At 40.1% G+C, this 24,931-nt stretch overlaps 6 protein-coding genes across 6 annotated transcripts; 4 read left to right on the forward strand and 2 right to left on the reverse strand.

Moving 5' to 3' along the window:
• Positions 1-241: 241 nt before the first annotated feature.
• Positions 242-2,763, forward strand: LOC144061401 (gamma-crystallin M2-like). Its single transcript, XM_077581828.1, has 3 exons — positions 242-388; positions 459-701; positions 2,442-2,763. Exons 1-3 carry the CDS (start codon positions 380-382, stop codon positions 2,715-2,717), a joined length of 528 nt encoding a protein of 175 aa, XP_077437954.1. The 5' UTR covers positions 242-379; the 3' UTR covers positions 2,718-2,763.
• A 2,375-nt stretch (positions 2,764-5,138) lies between these two features.
• On the reverse strand, positions 5,139-7,072 carry LOC144061407 (gamma-crystallin M2-like). Its single transcript, XM_077581840.1, has 3 exons — positions 6,927-7,072; positions 6,559-6,801; positions 5,139-5,473 (listed from the first exon to the last, which is right to left on the reverse strand). The coding sequence occupies exons 1-3, from the start codon at positions 6,933-6,935 to the stop codon at positions 5,204-5,206; spliced, it is 522 nt and encodes a 173-aa protein (XP_077437966.1). The 5' UTR covers positions 6,936-7,072; the 3' UTR covers positions 5,139-5,203.
• Positions 7,073-12,089: 5,017 nt separating this feature from the next.
• Positions 12,090-12,977, reverse strand: LOC144061385 (gamma-crystallin M3-like). Its single transcript, XM_077581787.1, has 3 exons — positions 12,837-12,977; positions 12,487-12,750; positions 12,090-12,410 (listed from the first exon to the last, which is right to left on the reverse strand). The coding sequence occupies exons 1-3, from the start codon at positions 12,870-12,872 to the stop codon at positions 12,132-12,134; spliced, it is 579 nt and encodes a 192-aa protein (XP_077437913.1). The 5' UTR covers positions 12,873-12,977; the 3' UTR covers positions 12,090-12,131.
• LOC144061376 (gamma-crystallin M3-like) lies at positions 12,302-15,152 on the forward strand. Its single transcript, XM_077581776.1, has 3 exons — positions 12,302-13,382; positions 13,479-13,727; positions 14,835-15,152. Exons 1-3 carry the CDS (start codon positions 13,305-13,307, stop codon positions 15,108-15,110), a joined length of 603 nt encoding a protein of 200 aa, XP_077437902.1. The 5' UTR covers positions 12,302-13,304; the 3' UTR covers positions 15,111-15,152.
• Positions 15,153-16,272: 1,120 nt separating this feature from the next.
• LOC144061400 (gamma-crystallin M2-like) lies at positions 16,273-17,414 on the forward strand. The gene is made up of 3 exons (XM_077581812.1): positions 16,273-16,438; positions 16,520-16,762; positions 17,097-17,414. The coding sequence occupies exons 1-3, from the start codon at positions 16,430-16,432 to the stop codon at positions 17,370-17,372; spliced, it is 528 nt and encodes a 175-aa protein (XP_077437938.1). The 5' UTR covers positions 16,273-16,429; the 3' UTR covers positions 17,373-17,414.
• Positions 17,415-18,855: 1,441 nt separating this feature from the next.
• LOC144061391 (gamma-crystallin M2-like) lies at positions 18,856-21,744 on the forward strand. Its single transcript, XM_077581799.1, has 3 exons — positions 18,856-19,023; positions 19,863-20,105; positions 21,389-21,744. Exons 1-3 carry the CDS (start codon positions 19,006-19,008, stop codon positions 21,659-21,661), a joined length of 534 nt encoding a protein of 177 aa, XP_077437925.1. The 5' UTR covers positions 18,856-19,005; the 3' UTR covers positions 21,662-21,744.
• Positions 21,745-24,931: the final 3,187 nt, after the last annotated feature.

The raw sequence follows: 24,931 nt of genomic DNA on the forward strand, positions 1-24,931 counted from the left end.
TCTTCCTTTTTTTCCCCCATTTCAAAAATATTGCCCTGCGCTATAACATTAATCAATAAAAGTTATTAATGGCCGCATCATTTGGGATGCAGGCTATGTGTGTGAAAAGGCCGCACATAAAGGCCGCTGCTGCTGTTTTGCTGATACCGTGAGCAGCGAGCCCTGTGCTGTGTTCTGATCAATAGTGATGAACATGTCAAAAGCAGACAACAATAAGTGGCCATCACACCCGCGTTGCCATACATAACCAGATTTGAGCTCGTAAAAACCCATTTGTATGACAATACTTTGTGCTGTGCCATCACACAGCTACTTAATATAAAAGGACGGCGCAACCAAGAGTGCCCATTGAGCATTAGTCAGGCTCACCGAGAGAACAATGGGAAAGGTAAGTTGAGTTTGTTAGCTCGCAAAAAGGATATAATACACGGTGCGCATGTCCCACCGTGTCTTCGCAGATCATTTTCTACGAGGATCGAAATTTTCAAGGTCGACACCACGAGTGCGTGAGCGATTGCGCCGACCTGCATCCCTACTTCAACCGCTGCAACTCCATCCGGGTGGAGAGCGGCTGCTTCATGGTGTACGAAAGGCCCCAATACCTGGGCCACCAGTACTTCCTGCGCCGAGGGGAGTACTCGGATAACCAGCGCATGATCGGCATCAACGACTGCATCCGCTCGTGTCGTATGATTCCGCTGGTGAGTTTGGATCAAAATCACTGGACCTGGCCAAAGGAGACATATGATGCATTTTCTTTCTGTTTACAATTGAATGCAAAGCTTCTTCTTTTTTGTAGCACTATTCATCATTTTTATTCTACTGTTGGGCCAATGGCCAGCCCAACTTTTGTTACCATGACTACAGTGTGCGTGGGTGGGAGTATTTTAACTCATGGATGCAGCAGTTGATACACAACTGTAATGGTGCAACAATTAATCGATTGATTGTCAAGTCATTGATTATCAAGTAATCCATAACTGTTTTGATAATCGATGAATCATTTAGATACCTTGTTTAATTAAACATATTCCAAATCCTCGGAATTCCAGCTGCTAAACTACGGAAGCGTATTGCTTTCACTTGGGGGAAAAAAATAACCTCCTGTTTTTCTGACTAATTTTTTTGGGTTGCTTTGTTTTTTTGAGTAATTTTTTTTCTTTCTTGTTTTTCTGACTAATTTTTTGGGGTTGCTTTGTTTTTTTGAGTGTTTTTTTTTCTTTCTTGTTTTTCTGACTAATTTTTTTGGGTTGCTTTGTTTTTTTGAGTAATTTTTTTCTTTCTGTTTTTCAGAATATTTTTTTCAGTTTTACTGAAAAAAAAAATATTCAGAAAAACAGGAGAAAAAAATATTCAGAAAAACAGGGGGAAAAAAATTTGTAAAAAAAATTATTTAAAAAAACAAGGAAAAAAAATTATTCCGAAAAACAGAGGGAAAAAAATTATTTAAAAAAACATTAAAAAAAATTATTCAGAAAAACAGAGGGAAAAAATTTATTTAAAAAAACCTGAAAAAAAATTATTCAGAAAAACAGAGGAAAAAAATATTTAAAAAAACAGAAAAAAAAATATTCAGAAAAACAGAGGAAAAAAAATATTTTAAAAAATAGGGGAAAAAAATATTTAAAAAAAATATTCAAAAAAACAACCCCAATAAATTAGTCAGAAAAACAGGACTTTTTTTTTTTTCAAGTGAATGCAATACGCTTCCGTACTAAACAGTAACTATTGTCAAATATCGGTCGTTCTGCATGACAGCAGCAAACTGATTATCTTTGTGATGTTTCAAAATAAGACATTTGGAAACACCTGCTTTTACTTTGGAAAACAATCAACATTTTTGCCTTGGTTCTGACATGTTACAGACCAAACCAGTAACTGAATCATTCTTCATTTATGGTGTAAATTTGAAATAATGTCCCGTTTTTGGAACAAAGGAATTGATTTTTTAAAAATTACGATGAATTGATTAAGTGACAAATTAATCAATTAGTTGCAACCCCTCTCTATGTTTTGTATGTGGCATGTGGACACATCTCTAAACACAAATAATGTATTCTGGCTATACTGCCACAAAGTTGTAAGCCTTTACAGAACAATCAGGTATGTGTCACTTACCTGACGCTAATGCTGTTAACTAATTGGTTGTTGGTGTTTTCACTTTTGGTTTGTCCCATGAGGGGCCATCATAGTGAGTCATTTGCATTATTTATTTGGCAAAGTTTTTACACTGGATGCTCTTCCTGATACAAGTCACACGTACTTATGTGTACAAGTACCTCATGTACAACTAAGCTAAGGCTAACAGCTAACACACGTTCTGTTTTTATATTTTACAGTATGGGACCATTTTTTAAATAAATCTTTGTAGCCAGCAGTTGAACTATTTTTTGCACTGACTCTCGTGACTGGTAAAATAATTGAACCTGTCTCTTCCGCAGCACCGAAGCTCCTACAAAATCCAATTGTACGAGCGGCCGGACATGAGCGGCCAAATTCAGGAGGTGAGCGACGACTGCCCCAACGTCCTGGACCGCCTGCGTATGTCTGACGTAAATTCGTGCAACGTTGTCGACGGCCACTGGCTGCTGTACGACCAACCCAACTACAGAGGTCAGACCTTCTACCTGAGGCCCGGCGAGTACCACCGGTTCAGCGACTGGGGAGGCGCCAGCCCCAGGATCGGCTCTCTCAGGCGGATCACTGACTCCATCTAGGACCTCATTCCTTTCTCCCTGTTCTCAATAAACATGCTTGACTTAACGCTCTGGTCTTGATCGATTTTACTACTACCACCCTTTCCGTACAGTGAGAAACATGCGTTTCAAGTTTTCCATTTAAGACACCAGCCATGATTTGTGATGTAAGGTTATTTTAGTTAACGAAAACTAACGGAAAAAAACAAAAATTAAAAAAACATTTTAGTTAACAAAATAAAATAAAAAACGAAAATGCTTTTAAAAAAACGAAAACTAACTGAAACTACATTTTATGTTTACAAAACTAACTAAAACTAACTATGATTAAAGCGAACATGTCCTTTTTTTTTAGTTTTTGGTAATTCATTTTATACATGAGCTTTTGGGAATGATTTTCAATGTGATTTTAAGTATATTTATTTCGATATTAACTGGAATAAAGACGTTTGAAAGTGTGTCGCACAGAAGCGATGTCATCTAGCAGCAGCCAATAGAAAAGCACCTTCAGATGACGTCGCCCCTAAGCGACAAAGATGCCTGCTTGACTTTTGGTTCCAATGGCCCGGCTAGCCCGCTTTTTTATTAACTCAGCCGAAATGCAAGCTAGGTAAGACACGTGTTACTTTTTTCATTTTACCATGGTGTTTATTTAATATTGCGCACAAGTAATACACATTAAAAAAGGAAAAGAAAACAAATATTGAAACTAACTAAAACTGGTCACTACCTTCAACAAGTAAAATAAATAAATAAATAAATAAACAAATAAATAAAATAACTTGTGCTGCTTTGAAGACCCCCCTTTCTTTTATCGCTCAGTTCCTTAGACCCCAATATTAGATTTGGCAGAGGCATGTTTTGTTGAATTACAGTTATAATTCTTTAATTAAAAAAAATACAGGTTTCCTCCTGTAAACATCATTAAGGATATCATTTATACATATATTTAAGACACGTTTTAAAATATATGAAGTCTTTTTGTTTATGTTTAACAAATTTAAAACATCATAAATCATGCTGTTTCTACTATTTCAATACTGTAAATGTATAAGATTGTATGCCGGAGGAGCAATATGGCGGCCTCACGACTTCAAAAGTTTTGGCCAGTCATATTCAGATCAGTGTGGGGAAACTCATAAATACTTTAAGCAAGTGATATGTAAACAAACAGTACAGCTACACATGTAGACAATTGTTGTGGAATTTTTAGTAGTTCGGCGAGATGAATGAAACCGTCTGGAAAACAATTTGTCTTTTGTATCTGCTGTTAATACACACTGGTTAACAAAGGGTTTTAACACAGTTGCGGGTAGTAGATTATCTTGGCATTAACGTCACAAAGCACTGTTCATATCACCCAGCCAGCGGAGTCGCTGTTGAGAGAGAAAATGGCACACTTAAAACTTAAAAACAAACTAGCAAAGTACTGTGAGGAAACAGGCCTCCCCTGGACGAAGGTCCTGCCTATATTGTGTTGATGTACATGCGAATGAGGAAGCGGACAGGCTCCAAGCTCAGCATATATGAAGTGCTCTTCGCCGTCCAGCTACATGTTGGTCTGGAACCGCCGAACAAACCTCCGCAGTCTATAGCATTGTGTGAAGATGCTGTCATATTGTACTAATCTGTCCTCAGCTTTGTCTAATGTTAGACACCCGCCTTGGGCCCGCTGCACACCTTCCCACCCGGTGACTAAGTGTTGTTGAAGGACTTCCGTAGAAAAAATTCCAAAGGGGGAAAATAATTATTCAACAAATAATAACATACGTTTTTAGCCTACTCACTGTATTGTGGACACCTGTATTTTCGTTAACAAAGATCTTTTCATTCCTTGTACATGAAGCAATACCAAAGTGACCTTGAACTGATAAGCTTGCTCGGAACAGACTGCTTGCCTTCCTGCCTCCCTTTTTCTCCCAAATTCCTAACTAGGCAGCATAAAGAATCTTCCCGTGATTCTTACTGCACACTCTCTCACAGACCACGATCTTGTAGACTGCTCTGTTAGACTTGTGTACATTTGAAGCTTCAAATATAAAGAAGCCCAAAAGACAAATTGTTTTCCAGACTGTTTCGTTCATCTCGCCAAACTGCTGAAAATTCCACAACACAATCAATCTAACTTTATAATAATAATTTTTATTTCTATTTAATTATGTCATTACCATATTTTTATATAACGTACAATAAAAGAGTGCTATTTTCTATATTTCATTTTCATAAAAAAAAAAATAAATTTGTGAAGGCTGGAACAGATTAATGGCATTTCCATTCATTTCAAAGGGGAAAGATGATTTGAAAACAAATGTTCCGAGAACAAATTAAACTCCATTGTGTCGCTAGTAGCAATGTCATTTTTCTCCGTGGTAAAGCAAGGGTTTTCCACATTTCGTTTGTGTTTTTGAGAAACTTGATCACACCAAGCAAAAGTAGTCACTGTGGATTTTTATTCTGGTGTTTATTAACAGTCATCCATTTGTGTGAAGATCATGAAGGCCTGTCTCCTACAGGTTGATCCGTTTGATGGAACCCACCCTCGCACTGGAGCTCCCCCATTCGTTAAAGCGCCTGTATTTCCCGGGGCGCACCAGATACTGACGCCCCCTGTAGTGGGGGTGCTCGTAGAGGATCCAGTGGCTTTCCAGATCGTGGCAGGAGTAGATTTCGTTTTGGTGGAAGCGTTCGTACACAGAAGGGCAGTCGTCGGTCAGTTCCATCGCTTGACCCTTGAACTCAGGGCGCTCGTAGATGACAATTCTGTGAGAACCTTGAAGCTGAGCAAACCCCAAAAAATGATACATTAGTAGATGTCGAAATGCAGTCTTAGTGGTGATATATTTAGCATTTAAGCATTCATTCAATTTCCTACTAGTGTGCTGCATTGTATTTGTACTAGTACGTTTTTTTGCCATCACTAATAAGACAATTAACCACACTAGTTCACATCGGTGAACGCTACTAGTTCTACAAGTGAAGCATTCGATGTTAACTAGTAAAGTGTTGTAATGTCACTAGTAGCACTAGTAGCACACAGTTGTCAACTAGTGCATATTATGGCATCAGGAGTTGTCTTACTAGTGTGCCAAAATTGTCCTACTAGTGTGCAGTAATTGTCACTAGAAAGAAATCGTTGTTCTATTTACTGCACCCTACTTATTCAATTGGTTCAGTGCACTAGTAGAAAAACTTACTAGTGAAGTCTTTTCTAATAACTGGCAATAACATACGACATTTTTCTAACTGGTAGAACACTAGGACGCACTAGTAGAAGGGCACTATTTCTCACTAGTGGCTTTTTTCCTCTGCTGTGCACTAGTTTACATCTGCATGCTACTAGTACAACTCATGCAGCACTAACTGGTAGAATTTTATAATTTTAGAGTACTACCGGTGGAGTGCACAATTTTGCTTCACTATTAAAATGTAGTGCACACAGCGCACTGGTCATTCTACTAGTGCACAGAAATGTCATGTAGTAGTGGAAGTCAGTAGTGGGAAAAAAACCTCCAGTAAAGCAGTCATTCTACTAGTCAGCTCATTACCCTAGTACTGAACTGTCTTACTAGTGAAGACAAAGTGCATACTAGTGCATGGACCATAAACTGATATCAAATAGATGCTCAAATGACTTATATGTACAGTAATGGAAGGCAGTAGTGGAAAAAAATCTCCCTAGAAGACTAGTTGTCTAGTGTATCGTAGTCATTCTACTAATACGCCCTAGTTGTTCTACTAGTCAGGCAAATTGTCTTAAGAAGTGTAATAGTATGTGGGCCTCAAGGGACAAAGAGCGTAAGAGTGCAACTAGTAGCATTATGGAATACATGCTTAGATTACTTGGTTCCCTGCCGAAATGTACCTTAGGAATCACGTGGCAGGATCTAACGCAGTTGTTAAATCCCATCCAGCGTTGGTAGTCCGGATAGTCGCCTTTCCTCAGAAAGTACTGATAACCCGAAAAGTTTGGTTTCTCGTACACCATCCATTCTCCACTTTCCACCCTGATGGAGTTGCAGCGACTGAAGTGCGAGTGCAGGTCGGAACATTCACTGCTGCACTCGTAGGAGCGACCCTGGAAATTTCGATCCTCATAAAAGGTAATCTACAAGCAGACGGGTGCGAGAAAAGTTCAATAAAATCCAGAACCTGAATCTGGACGGGATGGTACGGCGTTACGTTGGACATGACCGGGGAATAACCCTGAAAAAGACACAGCAAAAGCCTCACCTTGCCCATTGTGTCACTGACCCGGTCACAGTCACACTACAGCCGTCGCTTCTGGCTCTTTATAACCCGCCGTTGACCTGTGTCATTGTGCGTTGTGACAATGACAAGGGCAGGTCAGCACTTTGCCACCAACAATACATATTTTTGCATTTTCTGAGTTTGTGGAGCTTTTTGCTTTACCTTTGCCAAAACTGTCTATAGTGTTGCTACAGTATAGCAAGAATCAGACTCTTATCCGCACCCCTCCAAAAGTTATTCACATAACCCACTGAGCAAGCCGCCGTAGAAACAACGTCGTTTCTACGTAATGGCCATACGTAGAAAATACGTCACATTTCGTCAATGTCATTTCAACGTACTTTAGCGATATCTATAAGACGTCTGTGCAAAGTTGAAATCGGCTTCAAAATAGGTCGTGTGGACGTCCTTTTGGCGCCTTATATACAACAATTTTATATAGGCTACTTAATGATTTAAAATGTGAAATCATTGTATGAAAATGCTCAATACAGAAATCAAAATATAGCGTCCGAACCCAGTTTGTTACAATGTATTTGAATAGGTACAGTACAATAAGTTCTTCCACCTCTGCTGGTCTCTGGCGACATCCAAGGACTTTTCATCCCTCCCTGTGATGTGTTCAAGGCCAGACTACAATCATTGGCATGCTTCTAAATGTACATTAGGGCTTGTCAGGAGAAATGGTAATCAAATGCAACTTGCTGTAGATGTGCGTGTGCATAATTGAAAACAAACAATATACTGGAAAATTTAGGACAAGTCTTTGTTTTGCAATGAACATTTATTTAGAAACACTTCTAAATATAAGTATGATATTTAAAAAAAAAAGGTTAATGTCAGAACGTAGGCCTCTTACGTGTTTCAATACAAGGCAACGATGGAGTAAAAACAGTTTCTTCACATCCACAAAACAGAAAGTTCTGTCAAAAAATCTGTCTGTAAAAAATTAAAAGATGAAATTATTGACAGAAAGTACTGGTGGGCTTGCTCAAAAACTGTTGTTTTTCTTTACAGAGCCACAATCACATTTTAACAATACCTATCTGTCTTGAATTATTTTATTGATGCCATAAAAAAAAAAATCTAATCCTTTGGGATAGATTAAATTTAAGACAAAAAATAAATAAAATAAAAAAGCAAGCAATAAATACATTGAGAAGTTTAAAAAAGTATATTAACATAGGCTACATATTTTTGTATGCGCAATGGTGAGTATGGAACATCAGATCAACGTCCATATTTGGCCATGGTTAGACGTCCATATGTCAAACTATTTTGGCGGTCATGTGGACGTAGAAATGCGGTCCTCGACCGGCCGACGCGATTCGTACAGGATCTGGAGGTCCATTGGACGTCGGATGTTTAGTGGGAAGACCCACCTGTGAAGTGAATTCAGAAAATTTGTTTCTGGATACATTTAACTGCTGTAAACACGTGCAAAGACTGAGAACTACTAAACTTTTTTTCATTGACACGCATTTTTAGCTAGCCAGCTAACTATCCCTACAATCCGTAAATGCATCTTCTCTGGATGCTGCAATTTATAGATCATCTTGGTGGTGTTGGTATATCAATTCTCAAGCGAGGTGGTGATGACACGAGCTTGAAATCTGTTGGATTAGGCCGTCCTTCGGCCCAAGAGAATGTCCAGGACTCGGAGCCTGTTAGCTCGCAAGCTATCTGGTGGCTAATGCTTCTCGTTCCAGTGTGCACAATGACCCCATGAGATATATTCCAGCCAGAAGAGGCACAGATATCTTTTCATGGCTAAAACATATAAAACTTGTCAAATGTAAAAGCCAGGGACTTCATTATTTTGATTCTGCCAATCTACTCTTTGACATATATGCTACCGATTTACAATAAACTCCCTTCCCTCGCAGGTTCTCTCTTGGTTTGTGGTCCCGCTATTTTGTGGATTTGTTAGTTCAGCAATAACTTAGTATTGCTGTTGTTTTTTGGACGTAATTCCACTTTCCACTGTGGGGCCGCCCATTATAGTTCAACGTTATGTTCATTTCAAAGAAGAAGGACCATTTTTCAACTTCTTAGGATTTGTTTGCTGGAAGGTTTTGGGAGTAATGGAATACATGTACAGCCGTTACGTAATCAGATTACAAAACTGTATCCCGTTACAGTTACAGAAAAAAACATGTAATCCGATTACAGGTACATTTATCAAAAATGGGGATTATTTCGAGGGATTACAATTCCTACGATGACAGCCAGATAGAGAGAGAGAGAGAGAGAGAGAAAGAATACCTTTTTTCAAGACCTGTGACTTGTCGATGTCGTGTCGAGCACATGGCCTTTTTAACTAATTTGCTCCCAAAAAACGTATAAATACGTTCTATTTTAAATGCTTTAAGTGTCCCAAAGACGTATTTTTCCTTTTTTTTTTTGGGGAATTTTTTTTCATGCTAGAGCATACAGAAGGGTTTGATGCAGCCTCTCAACTGCAAAGAACAGTTGAAGAAAGGTAGTTATTACACAAACGGATAGCAGGTGGCAGCATAGCATAGGAAATGAACCAGGACCATGTTGAAAAACCCCTCAATTACTTTAGAATTCTAAATAGATTTGTGAATGATGATGAAACTTAGCTATACTCTAATGCTAATTTCTGCAAAAGGGAAACAGATAGAAATATAATTTTTTTCCTGATGAAAGAAGACACTCTAATCTTTCTTTTGTTAGGTTCCATGTTTTTATAGCAATAAAACACAATATTCTGTGGGTCACGCAAAATCAGTCAAAATCCAGTAAAACAGCTGGGGGTGAAGGGGATTGCTTTAATGAAAATGGCTGGGAGTGAATGAGTTATTAAAAGGGTTCACGGACGAAAGGAGGAAGTAAGTGGCAACCGGTATTTACGGTTTGGAACATACTTGTCTTGCTGAAGATCCGATTTATCTTTAACAAAGAAAAAGTTTCAGCTAAGAGTTGATCCTGCGGGCATGCTACGCTGAACTTCTTGGTAGCTGCCGCTACAACATAATGTGAGTTATTTATATCTTCCGAACAAATATCCCTTCCACCAACTCACCATACACAATATGGCTAAACTCGTGACTGAGATAAAAGTTCATTTTGCAGTTAATGTTATGCATGGTCATCCTCATAGCATTATTAGTGCATGCGTGCGTGTGGGTGAAATGAGCTACCATGGGAAATGTGCTTTTAAAAGCATAATTTGTCCCTTTTGTCCCTATTCATTAGGTAGATAGATAGATAGATAGATAGATAGATAGATAGATAGATAGATAGATAGATAGATAGGGGACATAATACATTAATGAACATTTCAATATACAAAAAAATGTTAATGCACTATAGTTTTACAGTCACAAGGCCGATTTCCATAGTTAGTCCCCCTGCAAAATGTAAAGGCCGAAATTATTTTGTTATTATTGTACTGGTAAAGATTCTTTTTTCTTAAATAAATATGAATGTATGCTTAACATTACACCCTGTTTTCTTTTAACATTTAAAACGCACATTTAAAGTTTTCCTTTAAAATACTGTATATGAATGTTATCGTAATATTGCAACCCTTTTCTCTAAATGAGCAACATTTGAATTCTTATGCCATTTAAGTACACACACTAGTTATATTTAATTGTTTTTAGGATGATGAGGGAGGTCCTTGAGAGACAAAAAAATCGCACCTGTAAAGGAATGTCTGGACCCAGCACATTTGAGAACTCTTCTTTAGAAGAGCAACAAGAACACACAAGCCAAAGTTTTCTTCATCATATCTGAGGTAAGATGTTAAAAATCTACACACTTCACATTTTTATAAATATATGGCTGGTGTCTGTGGATCTCACTCTGCTTTGTCTGTCCTTCCTTCCTTTCCTCAGTCTCTCCTTTGGTCTCTTGAGGTCTTCCTGATTTGTTGGAATTTAGATGTTTCTGGGGTTGGTGAAGGACTCTGATTGGTGGCCCGGTGGGTGGTGGGTGGTGAGTGGTGTTTCACTGGATTTCACTTTCCTTTCATTTCTTTGGTCCTTCCTCTGGTCTCCTGACGGCCTCACAGCTCTGGCTGGGTTCTGAAGTGTTTGATTTAGGTGAACGGTATGGGATTTTTTAATAGGTTTTAGGTGAACTAATGAATACACACTCATACGCACGCACACACACGCACATGCACATACACATACACATACTCACCCACATACAAAAAAAAAAAGAGAGCAAGAGCAATGATGATGACATGATGAATGAACAATACTGAGCTCTCCGGAAATATTATTATTATTTTTTTAAATTTAAATAAATAAATATATGATTGTGTCTTTTCATAGGACAACACAAGAATGATTCATGGACAGTTTCACTTAGGGGTGTACTCACTTTTGTTGACAATAGTTTAGACAGGAACGGCTGTGTGTTGATTTATTGTGTATACTGCTAGCTTAGAATTGGCCTCATGGTTCCTTCTGGAGAGGGTGTATGTATTTTCATTATGGCATAGCATTTGCACTGTACTGTATTTTATACTGATTAAACACATTTTATCTATTGGAAGAAAACAAGAGGAGTGCTCACCAAGCAGCAGCTTTTTTACAATGTCTCTTCAATGGAACACCTATTTAGATTCGGTGCGTCAGCGCAACATTGCTCTTTTTTCTATGTGGTCAATTGACGTTGCTTTTGTTTGCCCTCATTCTCTATTGTGACCGCCACTTGGGGCTCGGCTTCACGAGAACAACAGCGCACCACCCAACGTGATGATACTGTGTTTTTGCAAAAGGAAAACAAAAGCTAATGGTATCTTCAATTGGTATTTGAGCATTCTTTTTCATCAAATTAGTTTGAAGTCCTGTACGGTACTAGTATGCTCTTTTTCCTAAGATGATTAATGACTATCGACAACCTTTATTTTCTGTAACGCTGTGGAATCTTCAACGTTTTAACCGTGTTGCTCAGTGATCACAAGAGGCTTCATGCTCTGAGGAGGCCACGATTCGCTGGACCTTCCACCATTTTCCATCTGGATTCATTATCTGTAACTTTTTTTCTTTTTCTTTTTCTTTTGATAACAAAAACAGACCTAATAATGATTGACTACATGGGGATAACCTCTGTAATCATTATGAAGTTTAAGGCCACACAAAGAAAGCACAGGTCATTTTCAAATGAGTCTTCAGTATATTGAATTTATTTTGACACGACTGGTAATCAGCACACATCCATGATACGTTTAATGGAGCTGATTTTCATAACGCTGCTCAGGCCGCTCTCCCGCAGGCTCCTGTGCTCCCCAGGCCTCACGTAGATCACACGCCCACGGAAGTTGGGCTGCTCAAACAGCAGCCAGTGGCCCTCCATCACGTTGCAGGACTGGCAGTCGGACATGTACAGGCGGTCCTGCAGGGACTCGCAGTCCTCAAGCAGCTCCTGCATCTGGCCCCCGAAATTCTCCAGCTCGTAGATCTTCACCCTGAACTGTCCCCTGTGCTGTTGGACCCCAAACAGATGCGATGTGAGCCACTCAGTCTAAAATATAGCACCGACCCCGGGAATGTAATTTTACCATGGGGATGAGACGGCACGAGCGAACGGTGTCCATCACCACCGTCCCGACGCCGGTCACGCTCCCGACACGCATCAGGTCGGAGTACTCGCCCCTCTTCAGGAACACTTGGTTACCGATGAAGTTGGAGCGGTCGTACAGGACGAAGCAGCCATTCTCCACCCGGCAAGAACTGCAGCGGCTCAGGTGCAGGTGGATGTCGGAGCAGTCGCTACTGCACTCGTAAGAGCGTCCCTGGAAGTTCTTCTCCTCGAAGAAAATGATCTGCGGGAAGACACAAAGCATCAAAGATGAAAAGCTTTACCGTCATGATTCAAAACAACGTGTAACAACAATGGGATGGCTCTTACCCTGCCCATGGTGACGCTTGTAGTTGTTGCACCCATGCCAACAACTGAGCCCCTTTTATAGTGACCCTCGGCCTCAGACAACCTTGGGCACCTTTGTGTCAAACCTCATGACTCATCAAAAGTGCAGCAGGCCTGCATTCTTTCGCCGACCGCTGCAGCTGCTATTGTACGCAGGCTGCATTTTGGAGAGGGAATGCAAGCTCATCACAGAAGCTCCGTGCTCCTCAGATGACCTCTTACTAACTGTACAATGTATCCTGTATGGAGGAGTTTCCAGCTGGTTTCAGGCCTTTTGTGTTAGGCAAACCACATTGATGTCCATCCTTGATTTTTGCAGCATTAAACATCCGATTGTAACAAAAGCCACATTCTGACATACAGTAGAGTGAAGTCTGTCACCCTATAGTCATACAGCCCGGCACACAATATAGAGTGATGATTCCAGGGCTTTAGCATTAGGCTCGCGAGATGTATAAAACGGGACCAGGCTTGATGCCCAAGCTGTACATCTGCCGTTATCTCACAAATACCATGACCATGGGAAGGGTAAGTGAGCAATGGTGAAGCACAAACCACGATCTGAATCCTTGTTTTTCAAAAAATGGATCTTACTGACTCTCCACTTACAAATATTTTTCACAGATCATCTTCTACGAGGACCGCAACTTTCAGGGTCGCTCCTACGAGACCAGCAGCGACTGCCCTGAGCTGACCACCTACCTGAGCAGGTGCAACTCCTGCCGGGTGGAGAGCGGCCTCTTCATGGTCTATGAGAAGCCCAACTTCAAGGGTCAACAGGTGCTGGTCAGAAGGGGCGAGTATCCGGACAGCCAGCGTCTGATGGGAACCAATATGAGTGACTGCATCAGATCCTCTCGTATGATCCCTTTGGTAAGTGCATATATGACCGGAAGCTAAATGTATTTCTTAAAGGCACCAGTTGCTGGAAGGCCTTTAGATGCAGTTGATCCCACGATTGGTTGTTTTGGTGGTTTGGTTAACTGGTTGGCTGATTAGCTAGTTGGTTGGATATGTGTTACTAAATATGGTTATTTAGTGATTTGATTGGTTGGCTGAAGCAAAAAAGTCTGGTAGAAGTAGTACTGATTTGACTCTAAAAGTCAAAAAGCAGATACTTTAAAATGTACTTCAGTATAAAAGTATGCTTTGCATGCAAAATAATTTCCCTCTACATGTCACATGTTAGTTAGTTCTCAGGTGGTTGGTGTGAAAACACCACTATTTATCCCTTCAAAGATAAATACTTTAGTTGGGTTTCCACACCTTTCCCTAGGCTAGTGCTGTCCTAACTACCCTTGTGCATGAAGTGATGAAGCCTGCTCAGATAAGAAGTGAAACGTCTTCTAAACCAGGACAGTCCAGTTGCGATCAATTAAACACCTTGAGAATAAAATGACCTGGATGTTGACATTGGCTGGACTTATATAACAACTGCCCACAAAGCTTGGCTAATGTTGTGAACTGATTAACAACAACAACAACAAAGCTAAATTAGCTGATGCTAACAGAAAAATACCCTTTACCTTTACGTGATTTGAGATCATTTTTTAAGCTGGTGGTTTGTAGGCTGGCACAACGTATTCTCCACAAATAATTTTTGTAGTCGACAACAAAAGAATCCTCCTAAATGAGGCTATGGATGAGAAACATTTTGCTTCTCAAAATCTGCTCCGTCATTGCTAAAGCCCCCTGGTTCATGTTTTACCTTATGAGTCCTCAAGATCTCAATCAATCAGTGAAGCGCTCAACCACGATTGACTTTACCATTCTCTACTTACGTCTTTTTTACACCCTGTTGTCATTCGCAGAAAAATATAACCAGCCTATTTTGACAAAGTAAGGAGTAGAAAGTTTAGACATCTGTACAGTACAGTCAGACATATTTGTACTTTGTTAGTTCCCACCACTGGTAGTCTTTAGAACTACACTTCGTCTTGGCTTGTTTTGTATGTGACCATGCTCCAACTTGACCCACAGCACAGAGGAGCGTTCCGAGTGAGAATCTACGAGAAGGAGAACTTTGGAGGCCAGATGCACGAGCTGACCGACGACTGCGACAACGTGGACCGTTTGCGCATGTCCGACTGTCAGTCCTGCAACGTGATGGAGGGCCACTGGCTGATGTTTGAGCAGCCCAACTTCCGCGGGAAGATGCTGTACCTGAAGCCAGGCGAGCACCGCAACCTCCGCGAGCTGGGAGCCAGTAACATCATCCGGCTGAGCTCCATCCGGCGCATCACAGACACCTGTTAGATTCCTCTGTCATTTGTTGAATAAAGCAAGCTGAAATGTGAATTTCTGAAATCAGGTTCTTATTTTAGCTTAATGCTCGACACACTTCTTGGATAGATAGCCATGTAGTTAGCTAGTTTTAGGAGTTTTTTTTCTCCCCCTCTCACATTCCAAAAACGTTAGCATGTTAGCTTCATCAAGGACCAAAAATGTGTCTATAGGTGTGAAGATGAGTGTAAAGTCATGTTTGTCTAAATGTGCATTGGCATTAACTGGGGACCAGTCAATTGTTAGAGGTTTCAAAATAAAACCTAAAAGCCCATATCTCACTGAGCTTGTGAAAGCTTGTGAGGGTGTGCGTATGTCAAGAGTGTTTTGTGAGGAAGGTTCCAAAAGGCTGCAAAGATGTTCGCCTACAGACATGTTCAGAATTTCTTTCTTCAGTGAGATACAAACTAGGCCACGACTCTGCCTGACTGTCATTTTTCTTCTTGCATTTTAACGGGCATGTCACAACAATTTCTTAACAGTATGGTTTATGCGCACCCACTAGTCTAAACGCGGTATTCTGATTGAAATTGTGTTTGTAGAATATGAATTAAGCAGCAAAATCCACACAATTTTATATATCTCAGGAGGCGGACATTTTGCCACTTGCTGTTGACTGAAAATGACATCACAGTGCCTTGCGAACGTCACATGACCAAACTCAGAAAACAAGTGAGCCGTAATTGGTCGTTACCTGAGGCCTGAGGAATTGTGATGTCATTTTCAGTCGACAGCAAGAGGCAAAATGGCTGCCCCATGGGATAAAAAACAGGTGGATTTTGCTGCTTATTTTATATTACACAATTGTAAAATGCTGTGTTTAGACTAGTTTTAGTGTTTCTTGAATATAGGCCTTTCCCTCAAAAGATAAAATGCAAATGGCCAGTAAAATGATTTTGTCAAGCAATTCAGTGTTTTCACTTCACTTAGTTTTGGCTGCTCCAAAGCAACTCTCAGCATTCACAATCAATGTTTGGGGCAAGTTTGCAACTTCTGGTTTGTTTTCGTTGCTTCCCATTGACAGACAGTTTTTGTGTGACTGCGCAGAAAACAAAAGATGTTTTTTGCCACCCGCCCCGTCCCCCATCAACAGGCACCGCTGCCCCCACTTTTCCAGCACACGTTTGATAGCAGCTCATCATCGCAGAGGAACAAAAGCCCATCAAACGTTTTGCTGATATGTAAATCCGCCTCATCTGGGTATCAAAGGCTCGCCTCACTCTGCACATTTTGTTTATCGATAAATACTTTGACGGGGCATCAGCAAGGACCGAGCATTGCCGAGCATCAACATGGGGAAGGTGAGATGAAGCACATTGCACGGCAAGAGCTTGCCATTGGTTTGCTGGACTCACATTGTCACTTGCCTCTCTTTCTCAAAGATCACCTTCTACGAGGAGAAGAAATTCCAGGGCCGCTGCTACAACTGCAGCAGCGACTGCGCGGACCTGCACTCCTACTTCACCCGCTGCAGCTCCATCCGGGTGGAGAGCGGCGTGTGGGTGATCTACGAGAGGCCCAACTACAAGGGCTTCCAGTACATCCTCTGCCCGGGCGAGTATGCCGACAATCAGCAATGGATGGCCTTCAGCGACAGCGTCAAATCCTGCCGCGCAATCAAGAACGTAAGACTCGATATCGGCTTTATTGAAATTCTGCTCCAAGAGAAACTCCTTGCCTTGACTTGCCTTACAGTATTTTATTAGGCTGTGAGGTGGTGGTGCTAAGAGAAGGCTCCGCTGATACAAGCTCATTGGCCATAGAGAATTTTATTGACAGTTTAAGCTCTGCAGAGCTTGAGAGCGGTCAGGCCAACTGGTAACTAGTTCCTACTCCAAAATATGCTCTTTTCCTTAATGGATGGTCTTTCATGAGTTGCCCCAACATTTTCTTACCAGAAAAACTTTGATATGTCCGTATTTTTCCATTGACTTACCTCAGATCCATGTTGTCTCATAGGTTTACGGCAACGCGTGGAAGCTGAGGCTGTACGAGAGGCCAAACTTTGGCGGCCAGATGGTGGAATGCACCGACGACTGCGCCTCACTGTACGACACCTACAAGGTGCGCGAGGCCTACTCCTGCGTGGTGAGCGACGGCGCCTGGGTGTTCTACGACCTGCCTAACTACAGAGGGCATCAGTACCTCCTGGAGCAGGGCGAGTATCGGCAGCACGCCGATTGGGCCGCCTCCTCTCCTGGCATTGGCTCCTTCCGCAGGATCACAGAGTTTTAGTCTCCTCTCCCAATGCATCAATAAATGATCAACTGCATCAGACGCTTTCTATTTGGCTGGTTTACTTGCATGACGTATTTACAATTACACAAGGGTGTGTAGACAAGCATTCGGATACAATGTTTGTGCAGCATAACTGGATGATGGTATTTACATAGCATTTGGCTCACACATTTACTGATCATCTATGAATTTTTCATATATGATTTATATTCATGTTTATTCGTGAGTTATTAAAAGACCCCCTCCCAACACATTCGTGAAATAAATGATACAGGTTGTTCAGAAATTTTGTGTGTACTTATAATAAAGTAGTACAGATACTTGTGTAGTAAGTAAAAGTACTGATTAACCGCCTGTACTTCGGTAAAAGTATAAAAGTACAGACTTCTTATTACAGACTTAGAAATGATTCTGTTCAACTCGTTTTGATAACTTGGCATAACTGGGGGGGTCTTCAAATGCAAAATAGATTCCCCTTTATCAACTTACATAGTGCTCTACTAAGAATAAAAATAAAATCAGATGGATGGGGGATGTCTTGCTTTTCCAATATCTCATCAGACACACAAGATCTCAGTCAATAAATCATGATATCAACCATGGTGGACTTTACATTCTCTGTTTATGTCTTTTGTTTACATCTGAGGAGGTTGAAAGAGGTAATGAGTATATTTCGACAAAGTAAGGGGGAAAAAGTACAGATCTGTGCTGACAAATGTATTGATCAAGAGCAAAACGTGTAGAAACGCAAATGATCAAGCACAATAACAAAGTATTTGTACTTTATTACTTCATACAGTACACTGTGGCATACAGTTGGTACATACAGTACATTCAATATGGATTTTATAGTGAAACATGGCTGTTGAATTTAGGAATAATTTCATGATATAGTCATCGATCTAATGAGTCAATAATAATAAAAGAACTTTCTACGTCATTTGAATAAAATTCTGTTATGTAGTCTAAAAATGTTTTTGTTCAAAATATTGGATTTGTATTTGAAATACCTTCAAAATGACTAAGCAATGACATTAAGCCATTGTGGTTTGCTTTGATGCAAACTATCTCAACACGATAAAGACTTGTCAAGCATGAAGGAACCTGTCCTAAACAATTTTACATTCTAAACATTCTTACTACCTCACACAAGTTAACAATAATAATTTCCAGGCAGGGCCAAATGTGGAGATTTCTGGTTGTTTTGACAACAATGATTTCATTGTCCAGGGGAAGCAGGGGTCACAGCTTCTCAACATTCTGAATAACCTACATGGGAATACCTCAATCACATTTTTTTTTCTCTGATTATATGTTTTAATGTGTTACCAACAACAAAAACAACGAATGACACTACTGCACTGTAGGAGGCTTGGCATAAATTTGGTGCAAAAAAATGGAATCGTTTTCCAGAGTCAGACAGCATTCATTGAAAATTTCCGTATCAACACATATAAAGGCCAAATGCAGCCTCAGCTAATGCGGCAAACTTAATGGGCTGCTCATTTCAATGAGAATCGTTCCACTGGCATTGCATTTCATCAGAGTTTACATAAAAGTGGAGCCGCTGTAAGGCAGCGCCATTGAGGGCTTTTGACTCGACGGGACTGATAGGAAGCACTAAGTCATTATGGAGCGTACAGGCAAGGTGAGTACGACTTCTCCTTGAATGCCAAGATGACTTTTATGTCAGTTTTATACATACAAAATATAAAGCAGTGAAACAGTGAATGGAATATTATACGTGCCGTATAATTAATGCTAACATTTTTGAAGAACAGAACGTTATATTTCAAGAAAAACAGCTCATAAACCAATCCAATTTATTTATTTTTGCCGTTTTTTTAGTTCACTTTTTATTAGATACTGTATTGCATTTGTCGTATTAATTGTACTATTTGGTGCAAGTTGATACATATATCGGTACAGGTAACTGCAAAACATTTTTTCAAAAATAGTGCTGAATACTTTACGATTAAATAAAATTGTATTTTATTTGAATTAATTACAATATTCCTCCAGTCATAGTAACAGGATTACAAATCAACGCTAATATTGGGCTTTTTGTTCAAGATACATGCTAGCTGGGTTAGCTATTCTGCTACCTGGTCAATAACAAACTTAGCTATAATAAGAAAAATACAACTTTGATATCAGTGTACTTTTTTCAGATAATATGAGTAACATGGTCAGAGCAATTAGCTTGATGCTTCATGTCACACTTTTTTTTTCTTCTTCTTGATGGGTAAAAGGTTGTCTGTCATGAAACAACACATTTGGTCAATACCAAAAACAAATACATTGATTTAAAACGTGTTTTACCTGTTACATTTGATTGGGAAATTGTTCATCAAGAGGGACTGTTGAGAAAAAAAAAGACCGGGACAAAAGATAGATGGTTGGCTGGGTGATATATATATATATATATATATATATTTAACATTCCAGAGGACAAATTTATTTTATATATCCATTTTCTCCTTGCAGATATTCTTCTACGAGGACAAGAACTACCAGGGCCGCTACTATGAATGCGGCAGCGACTCTCCTGAGCTCACCTCCCACGTGAGCCGCTGCAATTCCATCCGGGTGGAAGGCGGCACCTGGGTGCTCTACGAGAGACCCCAGTACATGGGCTACCAGTATGTGCTGGTGCAGGGCGAGTACCCAAACTACCAAAGCTGGAACGGCTTTAACGACACCATCCGCTCCTGCCGCCTGATCAGACACGTAAGTCCTGCATTAAGAGGATCAGTGGATTGTCAGTCATCAAGGTCGGGGTAATCCGCAAATTGGATGGATGATTGGAGGCAACTGGACCCTTGTTGGCTGTTGAAGTTGTGTTTCTTCTGTTATGAACTTTAAGTGTGGGGCTCCCCTATTTATGTCTCTGGTGGGTGTTTATTTTAGGAAAGCGACCCCCGGTAGGCCCAGATGACATTGAGTTCTTAAACCTCCGACTCCAACACCTTAATCAATGCTCTAAAGCTTAAGTGAAAAGAGGTCAAGTTTTTCAGAGTCAAAAGTTTCTTCAAACAAAAAGGTTCAGACCACAACTTATAGCTTGAGCACAAATCGGTCTAATCTCGCTGATTGGTCAGTCCTTGAAGTGCTGACATCATGATAACGGCCATGTCTGGATTTATTGTTCACTCGTGTACTAATTAGCTTCACTGTGTGAGATTTTGTGTTCCAAACGCATGCCTTGATGAGATTTTAACGGTGTATGGTGACTCATCCTTCACCTGTGTTTTGGCTGTGGGCGGGTTCTGTACGTTCTGGCCTTCTCCACCATATGTGCAGATAAGGTTTTAATTTGAAGTCTTGTGTCTATGTGTGGGATTTTTGTGCTTTACACAAGTTCCCATTCGTTTTAGGCATACGAATAAAAATAAGTTTGAAAAGTAGTGCGGATGTAAATAAAGAGGGTAATAAACAGATTGCTGGAACGAAGAGTGTGGGTGGTAGTATGCATGGTGAGCATGCAGAGAGCTTAGATGAGTTGAAGTCTTGCCAATGAGTGTTATGTTTTACAAACTTACACAAGTGAATTTGTCTGCATGAGTGAAGAAAGACAATCAATCCATTGACTTGTTGCTTGACTGATTAATCAATCGAGTGGTTGGTTTGGTACATAATTGTTCAAACAGTTGATCATCGCTGTCAATGCTCCCTAGTTTATGTCCCTTCATGTTATGGTTCATGTTACTTTAATATCATAGTATTTTATTTTATCTTGGAAAATTACGATTTTATTCTCGTAAGATTACAATTTTATTTTTCTAAGAAATATGAATTTATTATTTTTGACATTGTGAGTTTTCTCAAATAAATCCACTTTTAATACATTTTAGCACTTTAATTCGGGCTAAACATGCTAGTTATGTTTATTTTTGCATTGTTCAGGCGAGTCCGCAGACCTAAAAAGTCTGACAACCCCAATTTATAGGCACACTAGAAACGCAATGTTGAAGTTGCGTTTGCCATCCAAACTTCTTCTCTGTGTGCTCCAGCCTCCGAATAGGCACAAGATTCGCATTTACGAACGGGCAGATTTTGACGGCCAAATGATGGAATTCAGCGAGGACCAGCCAAACCTGCAGGACCGCTGGCGCTATCGGGACGTTCACTCGGCTCACGTGCAAGATGGCATCTGGGTCTTCTACGAGCAGCCTAATTACAGGGGGCGCCAGTACCTGCTGGAGAAGGGCGAATACAGGCGGCATGCCGAGTGGGTGGCCCTCCACCCCACTGTTGGCTCCATGAGACGTGTTGCAGATTATTAATCCACAATGCGGACGCAAAAAGCGTCCTGTTCTCCCGTTATTCTTTCCCTGAACATCCTCTCTGCAATAAATGCACAAGCTAATATTTGGTGTTTTTATTTAACCTATTGGAGAAAAATAGCTAGCTAGCTCCCATTGTGCTTGTGTACCTTTTAGCTAGCTCCCTAGCTAGCTCCCATGGTGGTTGTTTATCTTTTGGGGAGCTAGCTAGCTAGTGTTGGATGAAGGATTCTTACTATTTCCGTGTTCATGCCGTTGATTAACAAAACATACAATGAGATCTGTGAAAAGAGATATTTCCTTAAGGATTTATTACACAAATTTGTGGACAGATGAGATTGGAGCCTTGCGGCTCCATCTCGTTTCTCATCTGTGTCGTTTCTCACTCCGCTCGTGGGTAATATCCTTTGTCCTAGAAAAGTCCCTCCCAGAATCACATGATATCTCGATACAGTTGACCAACTGCCCCCCTCTTAGTCCCAAGATGTAACACAGGTAATCAGATAAGGGTTGACGTTGTTTACAGAAGAGACAGAGAGAGAGAGACCTAAAAAGATGATTAACTCCTCAAGTAGTTACAAGATTGAGATGCAGTGGCAAAAATCAAGCTAGTCGAGTCGCCATTAAATTTCAAGCAAGTTGGGTCAAGTCATTACTTGGGTTAAGCAAAACAACATTCATACAGACTTGCTGAGTTAACGACATATATTCACACATTAGCCACTTTGCAGACAGTATCTGTACTCTGTGATAGCTAGCTTTGCTAACACATTTAACACATTCAATATGACATTTTTTCAGTCAACCAGTCTGAGTTTTATTTATTACTTTACTGTCTTTTCAGTTAAACGCATAACTGACATAAAGGAAGCTTCGTTCACGTTTGAGCTAAACTTAGATGTTAATGTATCTTGCCCTGTGTATGTTTTATAGAGACAGACTAAGCTAGGCGGCGTTGTTGTTGTTTCTTGTCTTTGTCTTTTTTTTTTTACTCACAATTTGATCAAAAACATGATCCAAATGTAGTTCATGTAGTAGTAGTCATGTAGTAGTTCAAGCCTAAGTTGAGTCGAGTTGTGAATTTTATCCCAGCAAGTCAAGTCCTAAAATCGAGGATTTAAGTCTGACTCAAGTGAAGTCAGGTGACTCAAGTCCCCCACCGCTGGAAGATAGTGGTAGAGTTTGTTGAGATAGCTAAACACAAAGCCAAAAAATGAGTAAAGGAAGATCTCTGATGGGAATTAACAGGTAGGTTGACCAAACGTCCTCTCTTAGGAGGATAGACCATTTTCTTACGTCCTGTTCGGGCGTCAGGATTTTTTATAAATTCATGAATGTCGGGTCGGCTAATAGGAGGTAAAGTACAATGTGTAAATACGACTGGTACCACAATTTCAAGGCCGTGGCAAGTGTCCTTTTTTGGAAATGGGCCGGGGCAAGTGTCCTTTTTTGGAAATGGGAATATGGTCACCCTAAACAAGATGGACTGACAGACAGACAGCTAGAGATATAGGGATAGATTCATAGCGAGATGCCAGGGCTGCTTAATATTTTTTTCTAAATATTTTGTCTATTAATCAATTAATTAGATTAAAAAACAAATTTCAAATTCCATCTTTTATTGAAAAACAGGACATTATTTAGAATTGACAGTGCAAAAAGGTGCTCAAATATAAGTTTTTCTCAGTTATTGGTGGGAAATGTTGATGAATATTTTTTAAAGAAAAACAGGATTTTTTTTCAGTTTGAAAATGTTTTATTTTAATTCAACGCAAACATAATTCTGAAGTCTGCTTTCATGGAGGACTACAGAAATATGAGAATATTTCATTAGGACAATTTATGCTAAACAAGGCTTCTTAACAATTAATTGATTATCAAAATAATTATTGATTCATTTCATGATCGATTAGTTGTTGAATGATCGATTAATCGTTTCAAATCTAATAAATACTTTATTCGTTGAGGAGAATTCAATTGTTGCAGCACAGCAATATTCTGATTTATACACTCATAATAGTAATGATATAGCACACAAGACAAAGTTTTTAAAAAGCATTGAGAAGGATTAAGATAAATATAATCTAATCTAAAAAAGGAAAAACAGACTCTCAAGATGTTCCTTGTTGGCACATATAAGGTAAGTGATAAGTATAATACAGTAATATTTGTCCAATGAGTGTGATGTGTAAAGTACAATCCTATTGCGTATAGTTTAAGACAGTAGTGCAGGGATTTCCAAGCCTGGCCCTCGCAAGCCTCATTCCAGCCTGTTTTCAATGTTTCCGTCCTCCATCACACCTGAATGAAATGATCAGCTCATCAGCAAGCTCTGCAGAGGCCTGATAACAATCCTGATAATTTAATTCAGGGTTGTTGGAGGAGTTAGACATGGAAAACAGGCTGGTTAGGGGCTCTCGAAGACAGGACCCCTGCAGTAGTGATTCTCAAAAGTGTAGCGTGAGGATGACTAGCGTTATGCAGGCTCCCACTCGTGGTGTGCATAAGAATCACTGCCAAAAACACTAATTCGGCTGTATTTAACTTTTAAGAATAAGTTTATTACAATTTTCTTTTCTTTTTTTTAAGGTTGTTGAAGAAAAAGATCTTTTCTTCCGCATGCTCGTTTTCTTTCGGGTAGTGAGAATGTTGGTTATCCGAATGCAGGGTGGAGATCGATGAACAGTCACTTCTAAGCTTTTATTTCTACAGAATATTCCGGGCACAAGTGAGTTCCAGACAATGGCTGCAGCCTCTCACAAATGCGAGGACTTACAACATTCTTATACTATCTTGAAAAGCGGTACCACAAAGCCCCCAGCAACCAGCCCACCCGGAGTTCACCGGACATGAGATACTTTAAAAACATCATACTAACACATTGACTTCAACCACAGACAAATGGTCTATTGTTGTGGAAATAGAGGAGGTCCTCCAGACATGACGACACCCGGCATGAGATAAGACTTACAAAGAAATCATACTAACACATTGACTTCAACCACAGACAAATGGTCTGTTGTTGTGGAAATAGAGGAGGTCCTCCAGACATGCTGGCAGAAATCGCGACAACACTCACAAAGACACATCCACAGATAAAAGTTTTACAGGGGAAATAAGGAAATGAAAACAGTTATGACTAAATCTGGGCAGAAGACCCTCTTCAAGGTAAAGGGTAAATCAACAGGAAAACAGACCCTTGCTCCACCCCTGACTAAAATTTGAAATCGGTGCTCTAAGTGGGTGTTGCCTGGAGGACTGTTGGGTTGC

Source organism: Vanacampus margaritifer, chromosome 1, assembly GCF_051991255.1.
Source record: "Vanacampus margaritifer isolate UIUO_Vmar chromosome 1, RoL_Vmar_1.0, whole genome shotgun sequence".
Classification (NCBI taxonomy): domain Eukaryota; kingdom Metazoa; phylum Chordata; class Actinopteri; order Syngnathiformes; family Syngnathidae; genus Vanacampus; species Vanacampus margaritifer.